The sequence below is a fragment of the Notolabrus celidotus genome, chromosome 1 (genome assembly GCF_009762535.1).
Source record: "Notolabrus celidotus isolate fNotCel1 chromosome 1, fNotCel1.pri, whole genome shotgun sequence".
In the NCBI taxonomy this organism is placed as follows: Eukaryota; Metazoa; Chordata; class Actinopteri; order Labriformes; family Labridae; genus Notolabrus; species Notolabrus celidotus.
In genome coordinates, this window is record NC_048272.1 from 40,081,143 (window position 1) to 40,101,763 (window position 20,621).

General features: G+C 44.1%; 1 protein-coding gene across 2 annotated transcripts; it reads left to right on the forward strand.

The window, feature by feature from the left end:
* Window positions 1–1,125: 1,125 nt before the first annotated feature.
* Window positions 1,126–12,300, forward strand: LOC117821485 (voltage-dependent T-type calcium channel subunit alpha-1H-like). Of its 2 annotated transcripts, XM_034695800.1 has the most exons (18): window positions 1,126–1,316; window positions 1,522–1,646; window positions 2,021–2,109; window positions 2,248–2,407; window positions 2,591–2,891; window positions 5,031–5,123; window positions 5,389–5,555; window positions 5,754–5,805; window positions 5,895–6,020; window positions 6,290–6,438; window positions 8,267–8,384; window positions 9,904–10,125; window positions 10,202–10,444; window positions 10,646–10,731; window positions 10,885–11,322; window positions 11,409–11,707; window positions 11,810–11,990; window positions 12,065–12,300. In XM_034695800.1, exons 1-16 carry the CDS (start codon window positions 1,248–1,250, stop codon window positions 11,431–11,433), a joined length of 2,463 nt encoding a protein of 820 aa, XP_034551691.1. In that variant the 5' UTR covers window positions 1,126–1,247; the 3' UTR covers window positions 11,434–11,707; window positions 11,810–11,990; window positions 12,065–12,300. The 2 variants fall into 2 exon arrangements, with proteins under 2 accessions (XP_034551691.1, XP_034551700.1); XM_034695809.1 differs by lacking the exons at window positions 10,885–11,322; window positions 11,409–11,707 and having other exon boundaries at window positions 1,129–1,316.
* Window positions 12,301–20,621: the final 8,321 nt, after the last annotated feature.

The following is a 20,621-nucleotide window of genomic DNA, read 5'->3' on the forward strand; positions in this document are numbered from 1 at the left end:
CGCAACACCTTTAACAGCTGATTCACATCCAAACATGCTTTAAACTTAAAACACCTCCCTGATAGATGAGTGTAATATGAGACCACATGATGTTTGTTCCACGTGACGGAAAATCGATAACAAAAATGTGTGTTTCGAGTAATTTCTTAACAATCAATTAATCGATAATCGATGAATTGTGGTCATCCCTAGTAAATAGTGAACAGTTTAAAGTGTGAATGGAGTCTAGAAGTGAAAGCATGCTGAAGCTTTAAGCTTTAAGCTGTTGAAATTGAGTTTGTGTGGATTTGCAGATTTGTGAATGAAATAAAAGCTCAAAAAGATGTGGTTGAAAATGCTGAAATAGTGTGAACATATCTTTCAAAGTTCAAAGTCTTATTTATGTTTACAAACAAGTGAACATTTAAAGCAATGATAGGGCGTAGAGATGTGAAAAGTCAAAGCCTGAATGATGTGAAGGAGCTGAATAGTTTAAGAGTTGAACAGTGAAAATCCTAATTAATCCAACATGTTTTACTAATGTTATTCAAAGCGGTGTAGTCCAGTTATGATTTACATTTGGAACGTCATCATTAACCGTGAGCTAACACACCTCTTTCTCTTCACTGTTACTTTTTCACATCAGCCAGAACACAGCTCATGTTAAACAGTGACTAACATTAAAGTATAGCAAGCTCAAGTGTTTGTAGCACCTGTCAACACCCTCTTTATCTGCTTCTGAACTTTCTTAACTCCTCCTTTAATTAAGGCTTCTGTGTTTAAAGTTTCAGGATGAAGAAATCTGAGGCAGGAAAAGAGGGGAGGCCCCCGGAGGTGGTCCTCATTATACCAGAACAAGAAGCTTCCACTGATGAGCAGCAGCAGCAGCCCTACCCAGCCCTGGCTCCTGTTGTTTTTCGCTGCCTTGAACAGACCTTCTGTTCTTTCTGTGTCTTTCTGTGTCCAACACGTGGTGACACCAAGCATGAGGAACAACAACAGTATAGGCAGCTTGAAAGCTTCACTTTATATCAAACAATGTGTATTCATCTGTGTTCATATGACAGTCCTAAGGAAAATAAGAAGCCTGTAGACTTTCCCCAAAGAAAAAATGTAGCACTTCAGCTATTTGAAGTCCCATGAGGTGCCTCTTGCATTAAACATTTCATCTTCTGTTGTCTAAGAGTTATAAGAAGGATTTTATTCAGTCTCTGTCTGAATTGAACTTAACATATTCCTCCACTTGGTTGGAGTACCTGTCCATACTGATGGTCCTGTTGAGCTGTGTGATTCTGTGCATGAACAAACCCTATGAAGAGCAACACACCTACCTGAAGGTTAGTGTTACCTCTACCCTGTCATCAGTGCAATGCAGCAATAACATGAACAATTTCTGAGGAAGTCATTTGGAAAAGTTGGTTAGTCACTGAAGTTACAGTGAAGCCAAATAACTGTACATTAATTACTAATGTCTGCAAAAGCTTCTTTTTTTTTTAATGCATTTTAAACTTTGAACTCTTTCTCCCTAATATGTACGCTCAGATTTTGGATTCTGTTGTCTTTGCATTCTTCCTCGTGGAAATGGTCATCAAGATGCTGGCCCTGGGGGTTGTTGGCTATTTTGGCAACCACTGGAACACGTTGGATTTCCTCATCAACTTTGGAGAGTGAGTATCTCACAGCGCCTCTCTCTTGTTCTTATAGATGGCTCTATTTAGTCTTTCATCTGCAGGTAGACGAGACAACAATTTGCAATAGAAATCATATTAAGCTTCTCAGACGCTCCAGAGTTAAAAACAACTTATCCAGTCATTTAAGAACAAACACAGCTGGGCTCTTTGTTTTAAACTTGATAAGAAAAAACATGAAGACAACTTTTGTCTGACTTTTTGACAATATTTTAAAAAAGGCGTTTCACAGTAAGACTTTTTCACCATCAGTCTCTAATGTCTTTGTATTTAGTCTTACAACATTTTACATTTTTAATTTAGTCCATGATGAAAATAAAGATCTTTTCCCTTACCTCATGCTCTTCCTTCAGAGTGTTGGACTTCATCCTGGCACGCTTCAGCCTCCGCTGGAAAGTTTTCCAAGCTTTCCGCCCGATGCGAATGTACGGCAGAATACAAAGTAAGTCAATATCTGATTATTTGAAAGACAAGCACCCCCGGGGGTCTCCGAACTCTGATGGTTTTCATTCTGGACACCCAATCATGTTTTTTTTTCTCCAATCAATTTTGAATCACATCTTTTGTTTGTTTTCTGCAGTTCTGCGAGTCCTGGTAATAGTGCTCATAGACACCCTGCCTATGCTTGGTCATGTTCTCCTCATCAAAATCCTGGTCATTCTCATCTTCTCCGTTGTGGGAATACAGATGTGGGCGGGTCATCTACACAACCGCTGCTTTCTGGGAGAAGACATTCCTACGTAAGGAAAAATCTTGATCAGGTTTACATTTTATCAGTTCTCCCTGAGTCAGAATTAGTTAAAAATGGCCTCCAGAAACAGAAACACAGAATATACTCACATTGTAATGTTATCTTAAAGCTAATTCATGATGTCTATAGCATATCCCTTAAACTGTCCTTCAACTTTTTAACATTTTTATAGAACGTACAACGTTTCCCTGAGACCATACTATATTTCAAGTTGGTCAAAGTACTCCTTCATCTGTTCGCCTGACAACGAGGATGGGATGCAGCGCTGCAGTCATGTCCCACCTTACAGTGTGGACGGACAAATCTGCACATTGGATGCTCCCCGTCACCACCACACTTCCACTGCAAATGACTCCAGTGGCTGTATCAACTGGAACCAGTACTACAATGTCTGTCGGGCAGAGGGCAACAACCCTCGCAAGGGAGTCATCTGTTTTGACAACATTGGCTGTGCTTTGATAACCACAGTCCAGGTGAGAATGGCTTTTTATGTTTATCAAATATTAAAGTGGACATGGAGGAAGGCAGATGGGTGGCAAGGAGCTAAAAAATATGAAGGAGAGGCTCCATTTTTGCAGTGGATGTGTCCTTACACAGTCAGTTCTTTTACAAAGCCCCTTAATACCTGACGACCTCTTCAAACGCCACTCCCCATCTCGCCGCCTCAGATCCTCAGATCCTAATCCCCTACCCCCCCATCATCAAGACCGAGCACCGCACCTTGGGGGACAGAGCCTTTGCTGACTTTATTTTTACATTTTCACATTTTTTTTTATAACAAAAACAGTAGTATTGCCAACAACTGGCATTAAACAAGTGGTCACGACTTTAAACAAATTACACAAGACAAAAAAAAGCTAAAATATATAGGATATATAAAGTTATTGTGCACAGATATCTACTGTGTGTATATATATATATATATATATATATATATATACAGTATATATATATACACAAACAAAAAAAATCAATCAATCCTAAAAAATAAAAAAACGAACACACTTCAGCTGTAAGGTACAACAGGGTACATAAATGACTTGCATTAGATTTAAAGGAGATCAAGAAAACACAGGTCAGTTGGGAAACAGGGAACTGTACATTTCCCCACACGATCAGGTCTAAATACCACCTCACAGACATATGTGGCTTTAAGTTGCTGGGAATGACAGTTTCTCAACACATTCAATAAATGGCATCCACGTCCGGTTATATCTTTCAAGTGAACATAAATCTTCACTTTTCTATTTGAAGGCACATCATGACTTCTTTAATCCACTGTATGAAGGAGGAAGGACCAGAAGCTTTCTATCTAACAAGGATTAACCTCTGTGCTATCAGTGATGTAAAAGCAATTACATTAGAATGGTAGGAAGTTATAATAATAATAATAATAATAATAATAATAATAATACATTTTATTTGGAGGCGCCTTTCAAGTCACCCAAGGTCACCTTACAGGGAATAAAAATAAAAAACATTCATCATTAAAACATCATTAAAACAAACAGACTAAATAATAACATCAAATAAAAACGAGTGAAGTGCAGAGAGTCCAGTTAGATAAGATAATAAGCTCATTTGAAAAGGTGAGTTTTGAGCTGGGATTTAAATGATGTGATGGAGTCTGACTGTCTTACGTGTGGGGGGAGGGAGTTCCAGAGTCTGGGTGCTGAGCAGCTGAAGGCTCGGGCACCCATGGTACTGAGGCGTGACGGTGGAATGGTTAGTAGTCCAGCAGAGGTTGAGCGGAGGCAGAGGGAGGGAGTGTATTCATGAAGGAGGTCGAGGAGGTAAGTGGGGGCCAGGTTTTGGAGAGCTTTAAAGGTGAGGAGAAGGTTTTTGTAGTTATACCCTGCCTGTTTGCTGGAACACCAAACAATACTATAAAAAGTTCAGGGTATATTGTTCTCTCAAAAGATATATCAATATACTTTAAATCTAGAGGTCCAAAAGTTGCTCAATGTGTGGCATGACCAGAACATGTGGCTAAATGTCCCAGGAGATTGTTTGCATCTAGGACTGTTTTTTGTATTTTATTTATCTTTAAAAAGCACTATATAAGTCCTATCACTTATTAATTATTATTATTATTATGGTATGACAATGTTTTGAGAACTCAACTACCCGGACACTGTGTGTGCCATGACATTAAAAGCATGCATGTGTCAGAGATCTACTGTCTGGTTCTTAGTGGGTTTCTGGAGAGGTTTTGTTGCTGGTGATCTGGTGATCATCCTGTCTATGTTTGAAATATCATCAGAGAGTAATAGGTGTCAAGCTTTCTACTAGCCATAGATTATTTGATGAGGATTTGAACCGAGAGCTTTTGTCATTTTATTAAATTAATTAGTTTTGGGGTGCTGGTGGCTGAGCGGTCTAAGTGACCCACATACAGAGGCCATAGTCCTTGTCGCAGAGGTCGCCGGTTCGACTCCCGGCCACGACCATTTCCTGCATGTCTTCCCACACTCTCTACCCCCCCACGTTCCCTTAAACTTAAAATGAATCATAATAATAATAAATTGAATATACTATCATTTCATATATCTCTCGTCTCTCTCTCTCTCTCTTGTCTCTCTCTCTTTCTCTCTCTCTCTCTCTGTCCCCAGGTGTTCACACTGGAAGGTTGGACAGAGATCATGTTCTATGTGGCGGATGCCCATTCCATCTGGAGTCTTCCCATCTTCATCGTTGCCACCATTGTAAGTGGTCACTTGTTGTAGTTTGTGTTTAATTAATAATGTCTGCCTTCATGTGCCCCTGAGCCTGAGTACAGTCTCAAAACAATGATCTTCAGTATGAACAGATCGTGGTTGTGTCTGACCTAATAGTCCTGAGAGCTGCTTCTAAACTGGGTTCCAGGTTTAAGTGAAATTGAAGTGAATGTGTTGAATTCGTCTCCCGTGTTGAGTTTCCCAAGTTTTCTGAGGATTTGCTCTAAATAGCAACACTTCACTCTCTGACCAGATTGGCGCTCTCATCATGATGAACGTGTGCGCAGTCGTCATCGCCACCAAGTTCTCCGAGGGCATGAAGAGAAAGACAGAGGAGCCACAGGTTGGCTCTGTTAGCACAGCAGCACTGTTTCACAAGCTCATGGGTCACGTGCAGAGGATCTTCTGTGGAGAGAACAGGTCAGTGACTGTATATGATCAGTTCTTAAAGCAACACCGTAAACATTACCTGTGTTAATGTTCGAGTAAGGCTTTGAAAATATCATCCAAGAATTCTCTGTCAGAACATAGTTCTAAACACAACAGAAAACAGAGTGAAAGGACTCTGTCTCAATCTACCTCCAGTTATTCATTCATGTTTTCTTTTTTAACTCACAGAAATACCAGCAGGGTTTCTCCTGAAAGCAGCCATGGCAGGAGTAATGCCTTGATGAGACTATTGTAAAACATTCTGTTACTGTAAACAGCATTGTTGCCTCACTAACAAGGGGTCACATCACTGACTCCCCTTTCTTACAGGGTCAGGTCTTGACACCCTGCAAGAGAATCCTGAAAAGGACTGTGGAGAGTACTCCGTTTAAACGCCTCATCATGCTTGCTGTGGTCCTCAGTACTGTTTCCTTGGTCATAGAGCACCATGAGCAGGTGAGGAGCAAAGTGTTGTAGTCTGCTTAGTCATCGTCCGTTCTGGGATTCTATAGAAGTCAGAGGGGTAGGGTGAGTGACAAGAGAAAAGCTAAAATGGTTCTGACTGACTGTTCAGAGCTGCCTCTGTCTTTGTCTTGAGAATTCAGGAAACTTTTCAGATTTTTTTTCTGAGGAATTTGGACTCTGAGCTGTTCAGTAGGGAGAGAGACCTTTCAAAATCTGTCCTCCTTCATCATAAATACCATGTCATCTTTGTCTGTCAACAGCCCAAGATGTTGACACGTGTGTTAAAGATCAGTAACATCGTCTGCACCATCATATTCCTCGTGGAGATGATCTTAAAGTTGCTGGCTCTCAAGTGGGAGTACTTCAAGGACCAAAAGAACGTCTTCGACTTTTTCATCGTTACCGTCAGGTGATAAACTGAATCATTCTTCTGGCCTGCTAACATGATTGAATACATTCATGTATATTCATGAATATTGGCAGAGGTTTACTGTGCATTCCAAATACTAAAACAAAAAGGGACAGGGGGTTCGCAGTGAGGGGTCCGACGCTCTGGAACCATCTGCCCCAGGAGATCAGGTCTGCTGAGTCAGTGAGCTCTTTTAAATCCCTTCTTAAAACATACTTTTATCACAGAGCCTGACTTCATTTTATTTTAACCATCTTAAGAAATATATTTTAAAAGAATTGTATTCCTTTAGAGTTATTTTAGGGGAATTTTATGTCTTTTAAAATATGTTTTATTTTTTTATCTTGACTTGTGTTTTTATGATCTGCCTGTTTTATTTTGCTGCCCATGTAAAGCACTTTGTAACCTGGTTTTGAAAGGTGCTCTACAAATAAATGTATTATTATTATTATTATTGTAAAAACAAGACAGAGTTCTCTAGTATTATAGGGTTTGCTAGAGATTTTTGTCTCAGATAACTGTATGCAGGGGCGATTCTAGGATCGGATGTTTTGTACATTTTAATGCAATTTAATTCCCACATTTGTGAAAGAAAAGTACAACACTTTTTGGGAAAGTCTGTGACTAAACCATCAAATCTGATGAAGGTTATTTAAATACTGAGCCACAGCAAAAGAGAAATGGATTGGAATAATAAAAGAAACATATGGTAACCCTAATTTCTGAGGAAAGACAACTCATTTTGAAACAGCAGCTCCTCAACATATACATAAACAGTATGTATGTTTCTGGAGTAAACCAGCCCCCTATAGTGAGCACCAAAAATACCAAAAAATGACATTGGAGTTATTTTTTGGACTTTCATTTGAAATGCAATGCACAACATGTAAAACATGGAGCTGCTGTATTTTTGTTGTTCAAATATTAAGTTTCAGCCAAGTACTGTATGCTTTTGAAATGTTTCTAGCTTAAAAATGACATACAGTAAAATAAAAAATAAAAACAATCTCTCAAATTTGAGGGGTGCTGGGATTCAATTTAGAGGTGCTTCAGCACCCCCAAAAATGGGCTAGAAAGGCCTATGACTGTATGTATCCACCAGCAGTACAAGTGCTCAGATTTCTCACTGAAGTAGAAGTAGCAGTAGTGGTGAGGGGAAACACACCTAGATGGAAAGATGCACCTGCAGTGGAGGCAAAGTAGCACACTTTTAATTTATTCATTTGATCAGCAGTCAGTAAAATAAAACACAGATACAGATAATCAGCCAAATACTGGATATCTGCTCCCGATAACAGACCAGGTTGATAATCTGTCGACCCCTAATGCAAACTACACCAAAAGAAAGACATCATTATATGTACACTGCATCTTAGCTAGTTGGTGGAGGGATAGAAGTGTTAGGTCTGTGTCTCTCTCTTTGTTGTCATCCATGGCACATAACAACTGTTTGTCAGTTTGTTTTATTTGCTTCTTTGTTTCTTTGTTTTTTGTTTTTTTAAGTTTGTTGGAGGTCATTGGCGAAGCTGAAGGCAAACTATCATTGGTTCTGCAGTCAATGCGTCTGCTGCGGTTTGTGAAGCTTCTTGACTTCCTGCCTCACCTGAAGAGATAGCTGCTGGTGCTCAAGAAGACGTTTGAGGAGGCAGCTGGGCTCTGCATTTTTCTGCTGTCGTTCACCGTAATCTTTAGGCATGTACACATCAAAAGAAAACCCACATCACTACATCCATGTTTGTTTGTTTGAAGATAGCTTAACACCAAATGCTTCTGTCACAAGGTGCCTATGTTTCAATAAGTCTGATTGTTTGTTCTTGTCTCTCTGCAGTATACTCGGTATGCTCCTGTTTGGTGATAAATTTCAGTTCGAGACGAAACATGGAGACATGCGCAATGCCCGAAAAAACTTTGACAGCCTCCGCTGGTCCATGGTTACTGTGTTTGAGGTTAGATTTTTTTTCTTCCTTACATGATCGTGAATGTGTGCCAACGTCCGTAGACTGTATAATAAAGTGGATGCCACAGCCTAAATATTTGGAGTTCCCCCAACTGATTGGCTGCAGTGTAGTTCATAAACCCCTCCTCCTTGATGTTAACAGATGGAACATAGGTCAAACAATAAAATACAGTACATGTGAATGGATGAATGGCAACTGAACAAACAGTTACATTAAAGTCATAAAACTCTCTAAATATGTCAGCGCCAATTAAAGGTGACATATCATGCAAAATGGACTTTTTAATGGTTCTCTACCTGGAATATGTGTCCCTGGCATGTCTACAAACCCCCAGAGAATGAAAAGAATCCATTCGGCCCCTGTTCTGATTTCTCCACCTTTCTGTAAATGTGTGTGAAACGAGCCGTTTCAGACTTCTGTGTTTTTGTTACGTAACAACAATATCCGGTCTGTCACAGAGTCAGAGCTCAGAGCTTGTTCAGCCCATAGACTGTATAAAATAATACTTAATCCCTCCTCTGTTTTTCATTACCTGCACAAATGTGTGCTAACAAGGAGCTTAGGAGGGAGGCATGCTAGTTGTAGGCTGTCTTAATAAACACAAAGGTTGGTTTTACTCCCCACGTCTGCAGATTTGAAGATCTAGTGGATGATTTTTATTTACCATGGATAAGTGCTAGCGCTAGTTAGCATAGCTACATAGCTACATGTCGTAGCTGTAGCTGTGTACCAAGACACACGTCTACATACTGACAAATAAAACAACGAGAAACACAGAATCTGTGACCAATCCTTCAGAAAAGGTCCTGCTGCCTTTCTGGTAGAGGACGGTTTTACTCCCCACGTCTGCAGATTTGAAGATCTAGTGGATGATTTTTATTTATCATGGATAAGTGCTAGCGCTAGTTAGCATAGCCACATAGCTACATGTTCGTAGCTGTCTACCAAGACACACGTCGACATGCTGACAAATAAAACAACAAGAAACACTAAATCTGTGACCAATCCTTCAGAAAGGTCCTGCTACAGGCGCCTCTCCGTCAGGATCAGATTCTGGATCAGATTCAGAGGGTTGAAGTAACAGCAGCCGTGTATATTCAGTCAACATGTAAACATTAGATCAACGTGCTGGACAGCCGAGGCACATCCCCTTCCTGAGGGGGCGTGGTCAGAGAGAAAACAGAGTGTTCTGAGGAGGACTGAAGAAGAGGACTTTTCAGGCATGCCAAAATCTGATTTCAAAGTGTTTTTTTGAGCATAAACTTTAAAGACATGTTTTGGGGACCTCTTAGACCAATATATATTGATGAAAAAAGCGTGATATGTCACCTTTAAGGCTGGGTTTTGTCTCCATGTCTCACAATGGGAGGAGCATGGAGTCATGGTTTCAATACCAATATACCATAAGTGATGTGTCTAATTTAATCTCTCTCTCTCTCTCTCTCTCTCTCTCTCTCTCTCTCTCTCTCTCTCTCTCTCTCTCTCTCTCTCTCTCTCTCAAATTCAGGTTTTCACCGGGGACGGCTGGAATCTGGTGCTTTACCACGCCATTGCTGCAACATCCTCATGGGCCATGCTTTACTTTGCTGTGCTCATCGTGCTGGGGAAACTTGTTCTTCTCAATGTTCTTGTGGGCATAGTGATTCTGACCTTTCAGAACATTTCCAATCCAAACGACGGTTCCCCTGAGAGTGACCCAACACACATTGACCACAACAACAGAGACAATGTAAGTGTCTTAAGGTGTTGTTTCTGTTTAACCACACCTGCTTTCCTACACTTAACCATATTTCCTGTTGATCCAGGGCCAGCCTAGCACTGGATCTGGCTCTGAGCTCAGCAGATCCTCTGTGACTGACCCCGCCCCTACTGGATCTGTCTCTGAGCCCAGCAGATCCTCTATGGCTGACTCCACCCCTACTGGATCTGTCTCTGAGCCCAGCAGATCCTCTATGGCTGACTCCACCCCTACTGGATCTGGCTCTGAGCCCATCAGATCCTTTGTGACTGACCCCGCCCCTGCACTGCCAGACATCACTGAGGACAATGTAAGATCCCAGAAGTGATGGCTTTAAAAGTCTGATTTTTTGCTTAAGTGAAAGTTAATCCTTGATGCAGATTTTGCAAAGTTGAACACCCAATAATGTTATTCTGCTTAACTCCACATCTCAGTGTTACTGTCCTTTAAGTATGAAGTTAATCTCTTGGATTAACACAGGTGACTAATGTGTAACTTCTAATCCCTGCAGGAATCTCTGAGCTTGATTCAGAGGATTGTCAGCTGGTTCAAAAAGCATGAAGATTGTTCATTCTACGTGTTTTCTCCACAAAACAGGTAACTCTTAACATCTGGTGTCTTCTGCCTTTCTAATGGTTAATGAAATAAGTTTTATGATTGGACACTGCTAAACTGCACATCATGCAATGCTTAACAAATGTAGACATGTCTCATATTTTGAGGGTTTCGTTTTTTTATTGCTAACCACAGCACCAGGCAGGGGTGCCGGGACCTGCACCGCAGCAGGCAGGGGTGTCTGGGCACATCCCACCACCACCACCACCACAGCCCATGGCAGGGGTGTCAGGGGAAGCACCACAGCAGTTGGCAGGGGCTTCAGAACCCACCCCACCACCACCACAGCCCATGGCAGGGGTGTCAGGTAAAGCACCACCACCACCACCACCACCACCACAGCAGCACCCGGCAGGTGCGACAGGGCACACCCCACCACCACAGCAAGGGCCTACACCCCAGGGGGCAAGTGTCCCGACTGTTCCCGGCAAAAAAAGGGCAAAGAAATTTAAACACTTGGCATTTGAGGTGGAGGAGGAGGAGGATGAGCAGGGGCAGCAGCAGCAGGAGGAAGAGCATCTGTGGGTTGAGGCCACGCCTGCAGCTTGTGCCTCCGAGGAGAGCTGAAGCGAGGTGAAGGATATGGTTTTGGTTAATCGGTGATGGAACAATTGTTGCGCATACTTCCTGATAACAATGTTAGGTGTTTTTTGTTTCAGGAGGAGGGCCAGAGAGAGGGCGTAAGGGCGGCCATCGACAACATTGTGGCAGAGCAAGCCTTGAAGGGCCAAAGCCCCGAAAAACATCTGTCACCAAGCCAAGGCCCAGAGACCCTGGCGTCGACAGGCCAATGCTCAGAGAGCCTTAAATCAGTGGCCAAAAGCCCCAAGAGGAGGGCAAGTGAAGAAAAAAAAAAAGAGGCCATCAGAGCAGGCCATTCACAAATCCCTCTTTAAAATCTTCGGGGGCAAGAGCAAGGCATCCAGGATGAGAAGTATTTCATTCCCTTCCTCAATGGGTGAGAAAGAACACATTGTGTGTGCAGGTGTGTGTGCAGGTGTGTGTGCAGGTGTGTCACGCCACTCTAAACGCTCATCCCATCGTTGTTGTGTCTTCACAGAAAGCTACCTTGAGGACTATGCTACATTTGTCTTCTGCCCTGAGGGCACAGACAAAATGCAACAGAACGCCGTGAGCAAGGCCAGCAGAGCCAGGGCCTTCGTGAAGTATATGATGGTGGGGTGGGAGTCCACAAACTTTTGGACATGGGAATTCCTGCTTAATACAAAGCACTTGAAGGCGTAAATGTTTGTCGAACTTTGAAACAAGTAACACAAGAATGATGCGGACTCAATCCAAACTTGTCTTTTCACAGATACCCGGCTGTCCTCCGAAAATTTGGATGGGCCCCACCCACAGTAATACTGTATCTGGGCCACGCCATTTCATTTATGGAATATTTCAGAGATACCCCGCCACAATACTGCCGCCTGGGAGCGAGTCGGTCCATCCTGATTTTCAGGGACCTCAAGAAAATATATAAGGATGTGAGCAGGACTGTCCTGGGCCACCAGACCCTGATAAAACAAAGTAAACAGGGCAGGCTGGTGGCCAAAGACTCCCATGCCACCTGCCAGAGGCTGGCCAAGGCCAAAATTCCATCACTGTTGGGTAAGGCTGTGTTTGGAGGCAATCACACGTACATCCATCACTGTGCTGACGGCTAAAAGGCTCACTCACTCTCTCTCTCTCTCTCTCTCTCTCTCTCTCTCTCTCTCTCTCTCTCTCTCTCTCTCTCTCTCTCTCTCTCTCTCTCTCTCTCTCTCTCTCTCTCCCTCTCTCTCTCTCTCTCAAATTCAGGTTTTCACCGGGGACGGCTGGAATCTGGTGCTTTACCACGCCATTGCTGCAACATCCTCATGGGCCATGCTTTACTTTGCTGTGCTCGTCGTACTGGGGAAACTTGTTCTTCTCAATGTTCTTGTGGGCATAGTGATTCTGACCTTTCAGAACATTTCCAATCCAAACGACGGTTCCCCTGAGAGTGACCCAACACACATTGACCACAACAACAGAGACAATGTAAGTGTCTTAAGGTGTTGTTTCTGTTTAACCACACCTGCTTTCCTACACTTAACCATATTTCCTGTTGATCCAGGGCCAGCCTAGCACTGGATCTGGCCGTTTTTTTGGGTACTTGGCGGCCTACCTCCTGTCAATCTATGGCCATACGGGAGTATTGACCAGCATGAGGGTGAAGGAGGTCAAAGAGGCCCTGGGCGATGATGAGGCGGGCTACCTGATAAACGTGAGTCGACGTGTAACGCCGTCGTAATGTGACTGTATTCCCTCTCGTGTAAAATGGGCTTTTTATGACAGTGAGGGTTCAGTCCATTCATTTTCCTGCCTGTTCTGTCGTCTCTGTCTCTCGCAGGTCATGGAACACAAGACTGTCAGAAAATACGGACTCGCCCAGATATATCTTCAGGCAGAAGAATATGCATGGTTTAAGCGCTGGCTGCATCTGAGAAAGAGGGCTGTTGCCCTAAATGGCTATTTTTTTAATACCTTGGGCCGGGTGCAGGCCAAGGATATGGTCCGCTACTTCAGGAGGGCGTGGACCGAGATGGGCCTGCCAGGAGCCCCCAGCCTCCTGGACATCAGGACGGCAGTCACCACCTACGTGAGTATTGCAAACACCTGGAATTTGTTTTCCACAGAGCAGATACAGTCCATACTGACCCATGGCTGATCTTCTGTTTTCAGAACTTTGAGACCAATGATGCGGAGGTGAGGCGCAACATCTCAAACTTCATGTGCCACGATGTGGCCACGCAGGAGCGATTTTACGCCCTGCACAAAAACCTCACCCGTGCCAAAGAAATGAGGCAAATGTTTGTCTGCCTGGCTGTGAGGCAGGACAAGAACACCATTGCCACAACCCCTGCCACAACCCCTGCCACAGCCCCTGCCACAGCCCCTGCCCCTGCCCCTGCCCCTGCCACTGCCCCTGCCACTGCCCCTGCCCCTGCCCCTGCCCCTGCCACTGCCCCTGCCACTGCCCCTGCCACTGCCCCTGCCCCTGCCACTGCCCCTGCCACTGCCCCTGCCACTGCCCCTGCCACTGCCCCTGCCACTGCCCCTGCCACTGCCCCTGCCACTGCCCCTGCCACTGCCCCTGCCACTGCCCCTGCCACTGCCCCTGCCACTGCCCCTGCCACTGCCCCTGCCACTGCCCCTGCCACTGCCCCTGCCACTGCCCCTGCCACTGCCCCTGCCACTGCCCCTGCCACTGCTGGTCCAAGCAGCATGAAAAGGCCCCGACCATCCTCAACCAAAGGAACAGATGAGGAGGAGGAGGAGGAGGTGCTGTCGGTAATTTAAAACACTGTAATTAACACAATGCCCCGGTCAACATTGAGTGAGCTCAATATGTACTTTGTCTTTGTTTCCCCTACAGACCCCCAAAAAGAGGCGTCCTTCGCTGTCACAGAGGCTGGCGAGGAAAGTAAAACAGAAAGTGGGCCTCTCTCCACGGAAGCAGGCACTTAATCTGTCCTCTCGGCTGCGACCCCGGGTCCTCCTGAAAGACATTTACAAATAGTTTATTATTTTTCTAAATCAGTTCTTTGTGTTCAGTTGTTATATTCTTGTTATTTAATCTTGTTCTTGTTTTCAAAGTGTTATTTAATCTTGTTCTTGTTTTCAGTGTTATTTAATCGTGTTCTGGTTTTCAAAGTGTTGTTTAATATTGTTCTTGTATTTATAATGTGTTATAATTGTTTAAAAAAAAAAAAAAAAGTAACATAAGAAAAAAAATACAAGTTACAAAACCCCCAAAAAATAAAAAAGTAACAAAAAAATAAATAAATAAATAACCTCCACATGGGCGCTTCCTTGACGTGGCGTGGAGGCTTAACGCCTCTGTGATCCTTTTGCGTCTGGCAAAAGGATCACAGAGGCTAACTAAAGCGCCCCATAACCCCGGAAAAAACTGTTGTTTCAGATGCCAGAGAGACAATGATGCAGTGACTACAGGGGCAAGTGGCAAAGGGCAACCTGAAGGAGGTATCTGGGAGGAGAGGTCAAGCCCTCTCGTATTGTACGAAAAACGGCTCGAGCGGGGAGGCTGGACTGTGAGTATGTCCATGGTGGGCTCCAGGACATGCACTGCGCCGAGTTTGGGGTCTCTCGGGACGACAGGGGCCTCGTGAGACCCAAAGAGAAGCGTTTCCACCACATAGTAGCCGAAAATGAAGTAAAAGGCCTCAAGTCCCCTTTTCTTTAATATCTCATACATGCTTCCAGATAAAGGGCAGAACTTTGAGCATGTACAATGAGTGTGCTGATTTTCAGGCTGGAGCAAGTTTCCCAAGTAGAAAACGTGTCTTTAAAGGAGGTGTTGGATACCAGGGGCGTGAAAAATACTATCATAAATGGTCGTCCAGGCATCAGGGGTTCTCTGGCAAGTCAGACTGCGGTCAGTGTACCTCCAGGCAGGTAGAGAGAGGAAAAAAAAAAATTTCATCCAGGCTGGAGGGGCCAGATCCGGACTCATGTGGCCGAAAATGAGGCACCGAGGGCGGTTAAGACACCTCTGCGAAGATGCCAGGAGGAAAGGCGTTTTTCCTCTCCAGAGACTAAGTTTTTTCCTCCAGGGCAGGAGGGGCCAGATCCGGACTCACGTGGCCGAAAATGAGGCACCGAGAGCGGATAAAATACTTCTGCGATGACCCGCTGAGGAAAGGCGGTTTCCTCTCCAGAGACTAAGTGTTTTCTTCCAGGGGCACACTGCCACACGCCTTAGCCCGCCGAGGGAGCTCACAGGGCGTGTAAATTATCTCAGGCATGCACCCTGGAGGAATTTTTTTTTTTCCTTTTCCCCCTCTTTCACCATATATAGTGTTGACTTCCAGGCTCCAGGGGCACACTGCCACACACCTTTGCCCACTGAGGGAGCTCACAGGGCGGGTAAATTATCTCAGGCATGTGCCCTGGAGGATTGCTTTTTTCCTCTTTCACCAAATTCAGATATATCTTGTAGAATATTCATCATGGCCATAGGTACAATGTGTGTTGTGATTTTCAGACAGGTGCTACCTTCCAAAGTGTCAAAGTTCACTCAAAAGGTGGTTAAAAGTCGCCTTTTGAGATATTTTCAGTGAAATTTCAGAAATCATTTGAGCTAGGAGTCTGAGCTGGCTATATGTTCATCATGGGTGCATGTACAAGGTTTGTGGTGATTTTGGGGTCTCTAGTGACAACGAGGGCTGCGTGGTGTACGAAAAGGTGACGATTTCCACACTTTACCGAAAAAGGCGAGGAGGCCCGAGGTCACCTTTTCTTTAATAAATCCTAGATGCTTTGAGATAGAGGGCTGAGCTTGCACAGTATTCATCATTACTATAAGTGCAATGTGTGGCGTGATTTGCAGACAGGTGCTACCTTCCTAAGTGTCAAAACTCACTGAAAAGATGGTAAAAACTCGCCTTTTTTTGTGTTTTTCAAGGAAATTTCAGAAATCCTTTGAGCTACAAGGCTGAGCTGGCTATATGCTCATCATCAGTGCATATACAAGGTGTGTGGTGATTTTGGGGTCTCTAGTGACATCGAGGGCTGCATGGCACACGAAAAGGTGACTTAGTGAAAAAGGCGATTAGGCCCAAGGACACATTTTGTTTAATAAATCCTACATGCTTTAAGATAGAGGGCTGAGCTCGTACAGTATTCATCATGACTATAAGTACAATGTGTGGTGTGATTTTCAGACAGGTGCTACCTTCCTAGACATGAAAGTTCACCAAAAGGTGGTTAAAAGTCGCCTTTTTGAGTTTTTATCAGTGTAATTTCAGAAATGCTTTGAGTTAGGAGTCTGAGCTGGCTGTATGTTCATCATGGGTGCATGTACAAGGTTTGTGGTGATTTTGGAGTCAGAATCAGAATCAGAATCAGCTTTATTCGCCAAGTATGCTTGAACACACAAGGAATTTGACTTTAGTAAACTGTGCTCTCTTTGTACAAGGAATAAGAATAGGAATAAGAATAAGAACTACAATAAAAAATAAAATAAAAATATAATAACAATAACATCAGCTATAAATATAAAGAAACAACAAATAGGCATGACTAATATGTACAGGCTAAAATAATATGATAAAGTGCAGTGGTGAGTTGCAGAGGTAGTTTTTACATTATAAAATAGAAGTTAAATAATACAAAAAATAGAAATATGGAATTCTGCTTTGAGAATTGTTGCATTGTATATCTACATGTATATTTACAGAGAGTATTTATCTGACAGGTATGACACTGTTATGGTTTAGTGTTCATCAGAGTGACAGCCTGGGGGAAGAAACTGTTCTTATGGCGGGTTGTTTTGGCGCACAGTGATCTGTAGCGCCTGCCAGAGGGGAGGAGTTTGACGAATTTGTGTCCAGGGTGTGAGGGGTCAGCGGTGATGCTACCTGCCCGTTTCCTGGCCCGGGACCGGTAAAAGTCCTGGATGGGGGGCAGGTCGACACCGATGATTTTTTCTGCAGTCCTTATAGTCCGCTGCAGTCTGTGTTTGTCTAGTTTGGTTGCAGATCCAAACCAGACAGTGATGGAGGTACACAGAACAGACTGGATGATGGAGGTGTAGAACATGATCAGCAGCTCCTGGGGCAGGTTGAACTTCCTGAGCTGACGCAGGAAGTACATCCTCTGCTGGGCCTATTTTCTGATTGTGTCTATGTGGGAGGTCCACCTCAGGTCCCGGGAAATAGTGGATCCCAGGAACCTGAAAGAGTCCACAGTAGACACAGTGCTGTTCAGGATGGTGAGGGGGGGACTTCTCCTGAAGTCCACTGTCATCTCTACCGTCTTGAGCGGGTTCAGCTCCAGATGGTTCTGACTACACCAGAGGGCCAGCTGTTCCACCTCCTGTCTGTAAGCAGACTCGTCTCCGTCCTGGATGAGACCGATGACGGTGGTGTCGTCTGCGAACTTCAGGAGTTTCACCGAGGGGCCCCCTGAGGTGCAGTCATTGGTGTAGAGGGAGAAGAGCAGTGGGGAGAGAACACATCCCTGTGGGGCGCCAGTGCTGATGGTCCGGGTGCTGGATTTGATGCTCCCCAGCCTCACCTGCTGTCTCCTGTCCGTCAGGAAGTTGGTGATCCACTGACAGATGGAGGCCGGCACTTTGAGCTGGGTGAGTTTCTGGTGCAGGATGTCTGGTATGATGGTGTTGAACGCAGAGCTGAAGTCCACAAACAGGATCCTAGCGTAGGTCCTGGGGGAGTCCAGGTGATGCAGGATGTAGTTCAGACCCATGTTGACTGCATCCTCCACCGACCTGTTTGCCCGGTAGGCAAACTGCAGGGGGTCCAGCAGGGGGCCTGTGATGTCCTTCAGGTGGCGCAACACTAGTCACTGGTGACAACGAGGGCCGCGTGGCGTACGAAAAGGTGATTAGTGAAAAAGGCGATTAGGCCCGAGGTCACCTTTTCTTTAATAAATCCCACATGCTTTAAGGTACAAGGCTGAGCTCGTACAGTATTCACCAGGACCATAGGTACAATGCATGTTGTGATATTCAGACAGGTGCTACCTTCCTAGGTGTGAAAGTTCACCAAAAGGTGGTTAAAAGTCGCCTTTTTGAGATATTTTCAGTGGAATTTCAGAACTGCTTTGAGCTAGCAGTCTGAGCTGGCTGTTTTATCATTGTGACAGCATGTACAAGGTTTGTGGTGATTTTTGAGTCTCTAGTGACTACGGGGGCCGCGTGGCACACGAAAAGGCACGATTTCCACACTTTACAGAAAAAGGCGAAGAGGCCCGAGGTCACCTTTTCTTTTATAAATCCTAGATGCTTTAAAATAGAGGGCTGAGCTTGCACAGTATTCATCATTACTATAAGTGCAATGTGTGGAGTGATTTTCAGACATCTGCTACCTTCCTAAGTGTCAAAGGTCACTGAAAAAATGGTAAAAAGTTGTGTTTTTCAGTGTTTTTCAAGGAAATTTCAGAACTGCTTTGAGCTAGGAAACTGAACTGGCTGCATGTTAATCATGAATGCATATACAAGGTGTGTGGTAATTTTGGAGTCTCTAGTGACAACGGGGGCTGCGTGGCACACGAAAAGGTGACTTTGTGAAAAAGGCGATTAGGCCCGAGGTCACCTTTTCTTTAATAAATCCCACATGCTTTAAGGTACAAGGCTGAGCTCGTACAGTATTCATCATGACCATAGGTACAATGTGTGGTGTGATTTTAAGACAGGTGCTACCTTCCTAGGTGTGAAAGTTCACCAAAAGGTGGTTAAAAGTCGCCTTTTTGAGTTTTTATCAGTAGAATTTCACAAATGCTTTGAGCTAGGAGTCTGAGCTGGCTGTATGTTCATCATGGGTGCATGTACAAGGTTTGTGTCGATTTTGGAGTCACTGGTGACAACGAGGGCTGCGTGGTGTACGAAAAGGTGACTTTGTGAAAAAGGCGATTAGGCCCGAGGTCACCTTTTCTTTAATAAATCCCACATGCTTTAAGGTACAAGGCTGAGCTCGTACAGTATTCACCAGGACCATAGGTACAATGCATGTTGTGATTTTCAGACAGGTGCTACCTTCCTAGACGTGAAAGTTCACCAAAAGGTGGTTAAAAGTCGCCTTTTTGAGATATTTTCAGTGGAATTTCACAAATGCTTTGAGCTAGGAGTCTGAGCTGGCTTCATGTTCATTGTGACAGAATGTACAAGGTTTGTGGTGATTTTGGAGTCACTGGTGACAACGGGGGCCGCGTGGTGTACGAAAAGGCACGATTTCCACACTTTACCGAAAAAGGCGAGGAGGCCCGAGGTCACCTTTTCTTTAATAAATCCTAGATGCTTTAAGATAGAGGGCTGAGCTTGCACAGTATTCATCATTACTATAAGTGAAATGTGTGGTGTGATTTTCAGACATCTGTTACCTTCCTAAGTGTCAAAGGTCACTGAAAAAATGGTAAAAAGTCGCGTTTTTCAAGGAAATTTCAGAACTGCTTTGAGCTAGGAAGCTGAGCTGGCTGTATCTTAATCATGAGTGCATATACTAGGGGTGTGGTGATTTTGGAGTCTCTAGTGACAACGAGGGCCACGTGGCACACGAAAAGGTGACTTAGTGAAAAAGGCGATTAGGCCCGAGGTCTCCTGTTGTTGAATAAATCCCTAAGTGTTTTCTTCCAGGGGCACACTGCCACACGCCTAAGCCTGCTGAGGGAGCTCACAGGGCAGGTAAAATACCTCAGGCATGTGCCCTGGAGGATTTCTTTTTTCCTCTTTCACCAAATTCAGACTCCTTTCCAGGGGCACACTGCCACACAAACACACACTGTGAGACCAAAAGAGAAGTGTTTCCAGCACTTAGTCCCCGAAAATGAAGCGAAGGCCTCAAGTCCCCTTTTCTTTAATATTTCATTCATGCTTTGGGATACAGGGTTGAGCTTTACGTATGTTCATCATGACAGCATGTACAATGCGTGTCATGGAAATGTGGTTTGAGGTGCCTTCAACAAACTAAAGGCATTTAGCTGCCACCTTTTTAAGCTGGCCTAGTGTCCCTTTCGAAGATTTATTGATACATGTTTGTTTTCTCCATATTAAAGCTGAGGTTGGTAGTCTCGGAAAACTAGCATGTAGTATGTCTTCAGGACTCCGTCTAACCTCGGGTCAGAGGGGACAGGCCCGAGGTCGAGCGAGAGGGGCAGTAAATAGAGTGTTTTTTAAGAACACATTATGTATTGATTACCATCAGGACATAAAGATAATTTTTAACAGTATAACAAAAAGTGGATCTAAATCTGACTACCAACCCCAGCTTTAAAGCTGGAGTAGGACATGTTATTTTGATACACTTTTATCAATCACTAGCAAAAAGCAATGTATACATCGATAGGGAGTAATACACAAAGTGATCCAACAC

Excerpts from the sequence above, each read along its gene's own strand:
- LOC117821485 (XM_034695800.1), top strand. The coding sequence starts at position 1,248 with ATGGTCCTGTTGAGCTGTGTGATTCTGTGCATGAACAAACCCTATGAA. Across the intron at positions 6,439-8,266 it reads TTTTTCATCGTTACCGTCAG|TATACTCGGTATGCTCCTGT; the intron begins GTGATAAACTGA and ends GTCTCTCTGCAG. Across the intron at positions 10,732-10,884 it reads GTGTTTTCTCCACAAAACAG|CACCAGGCAGGGGTGCCGGG; the intron begins GTAACTCTTAAC and ends TGCTAACCACAG.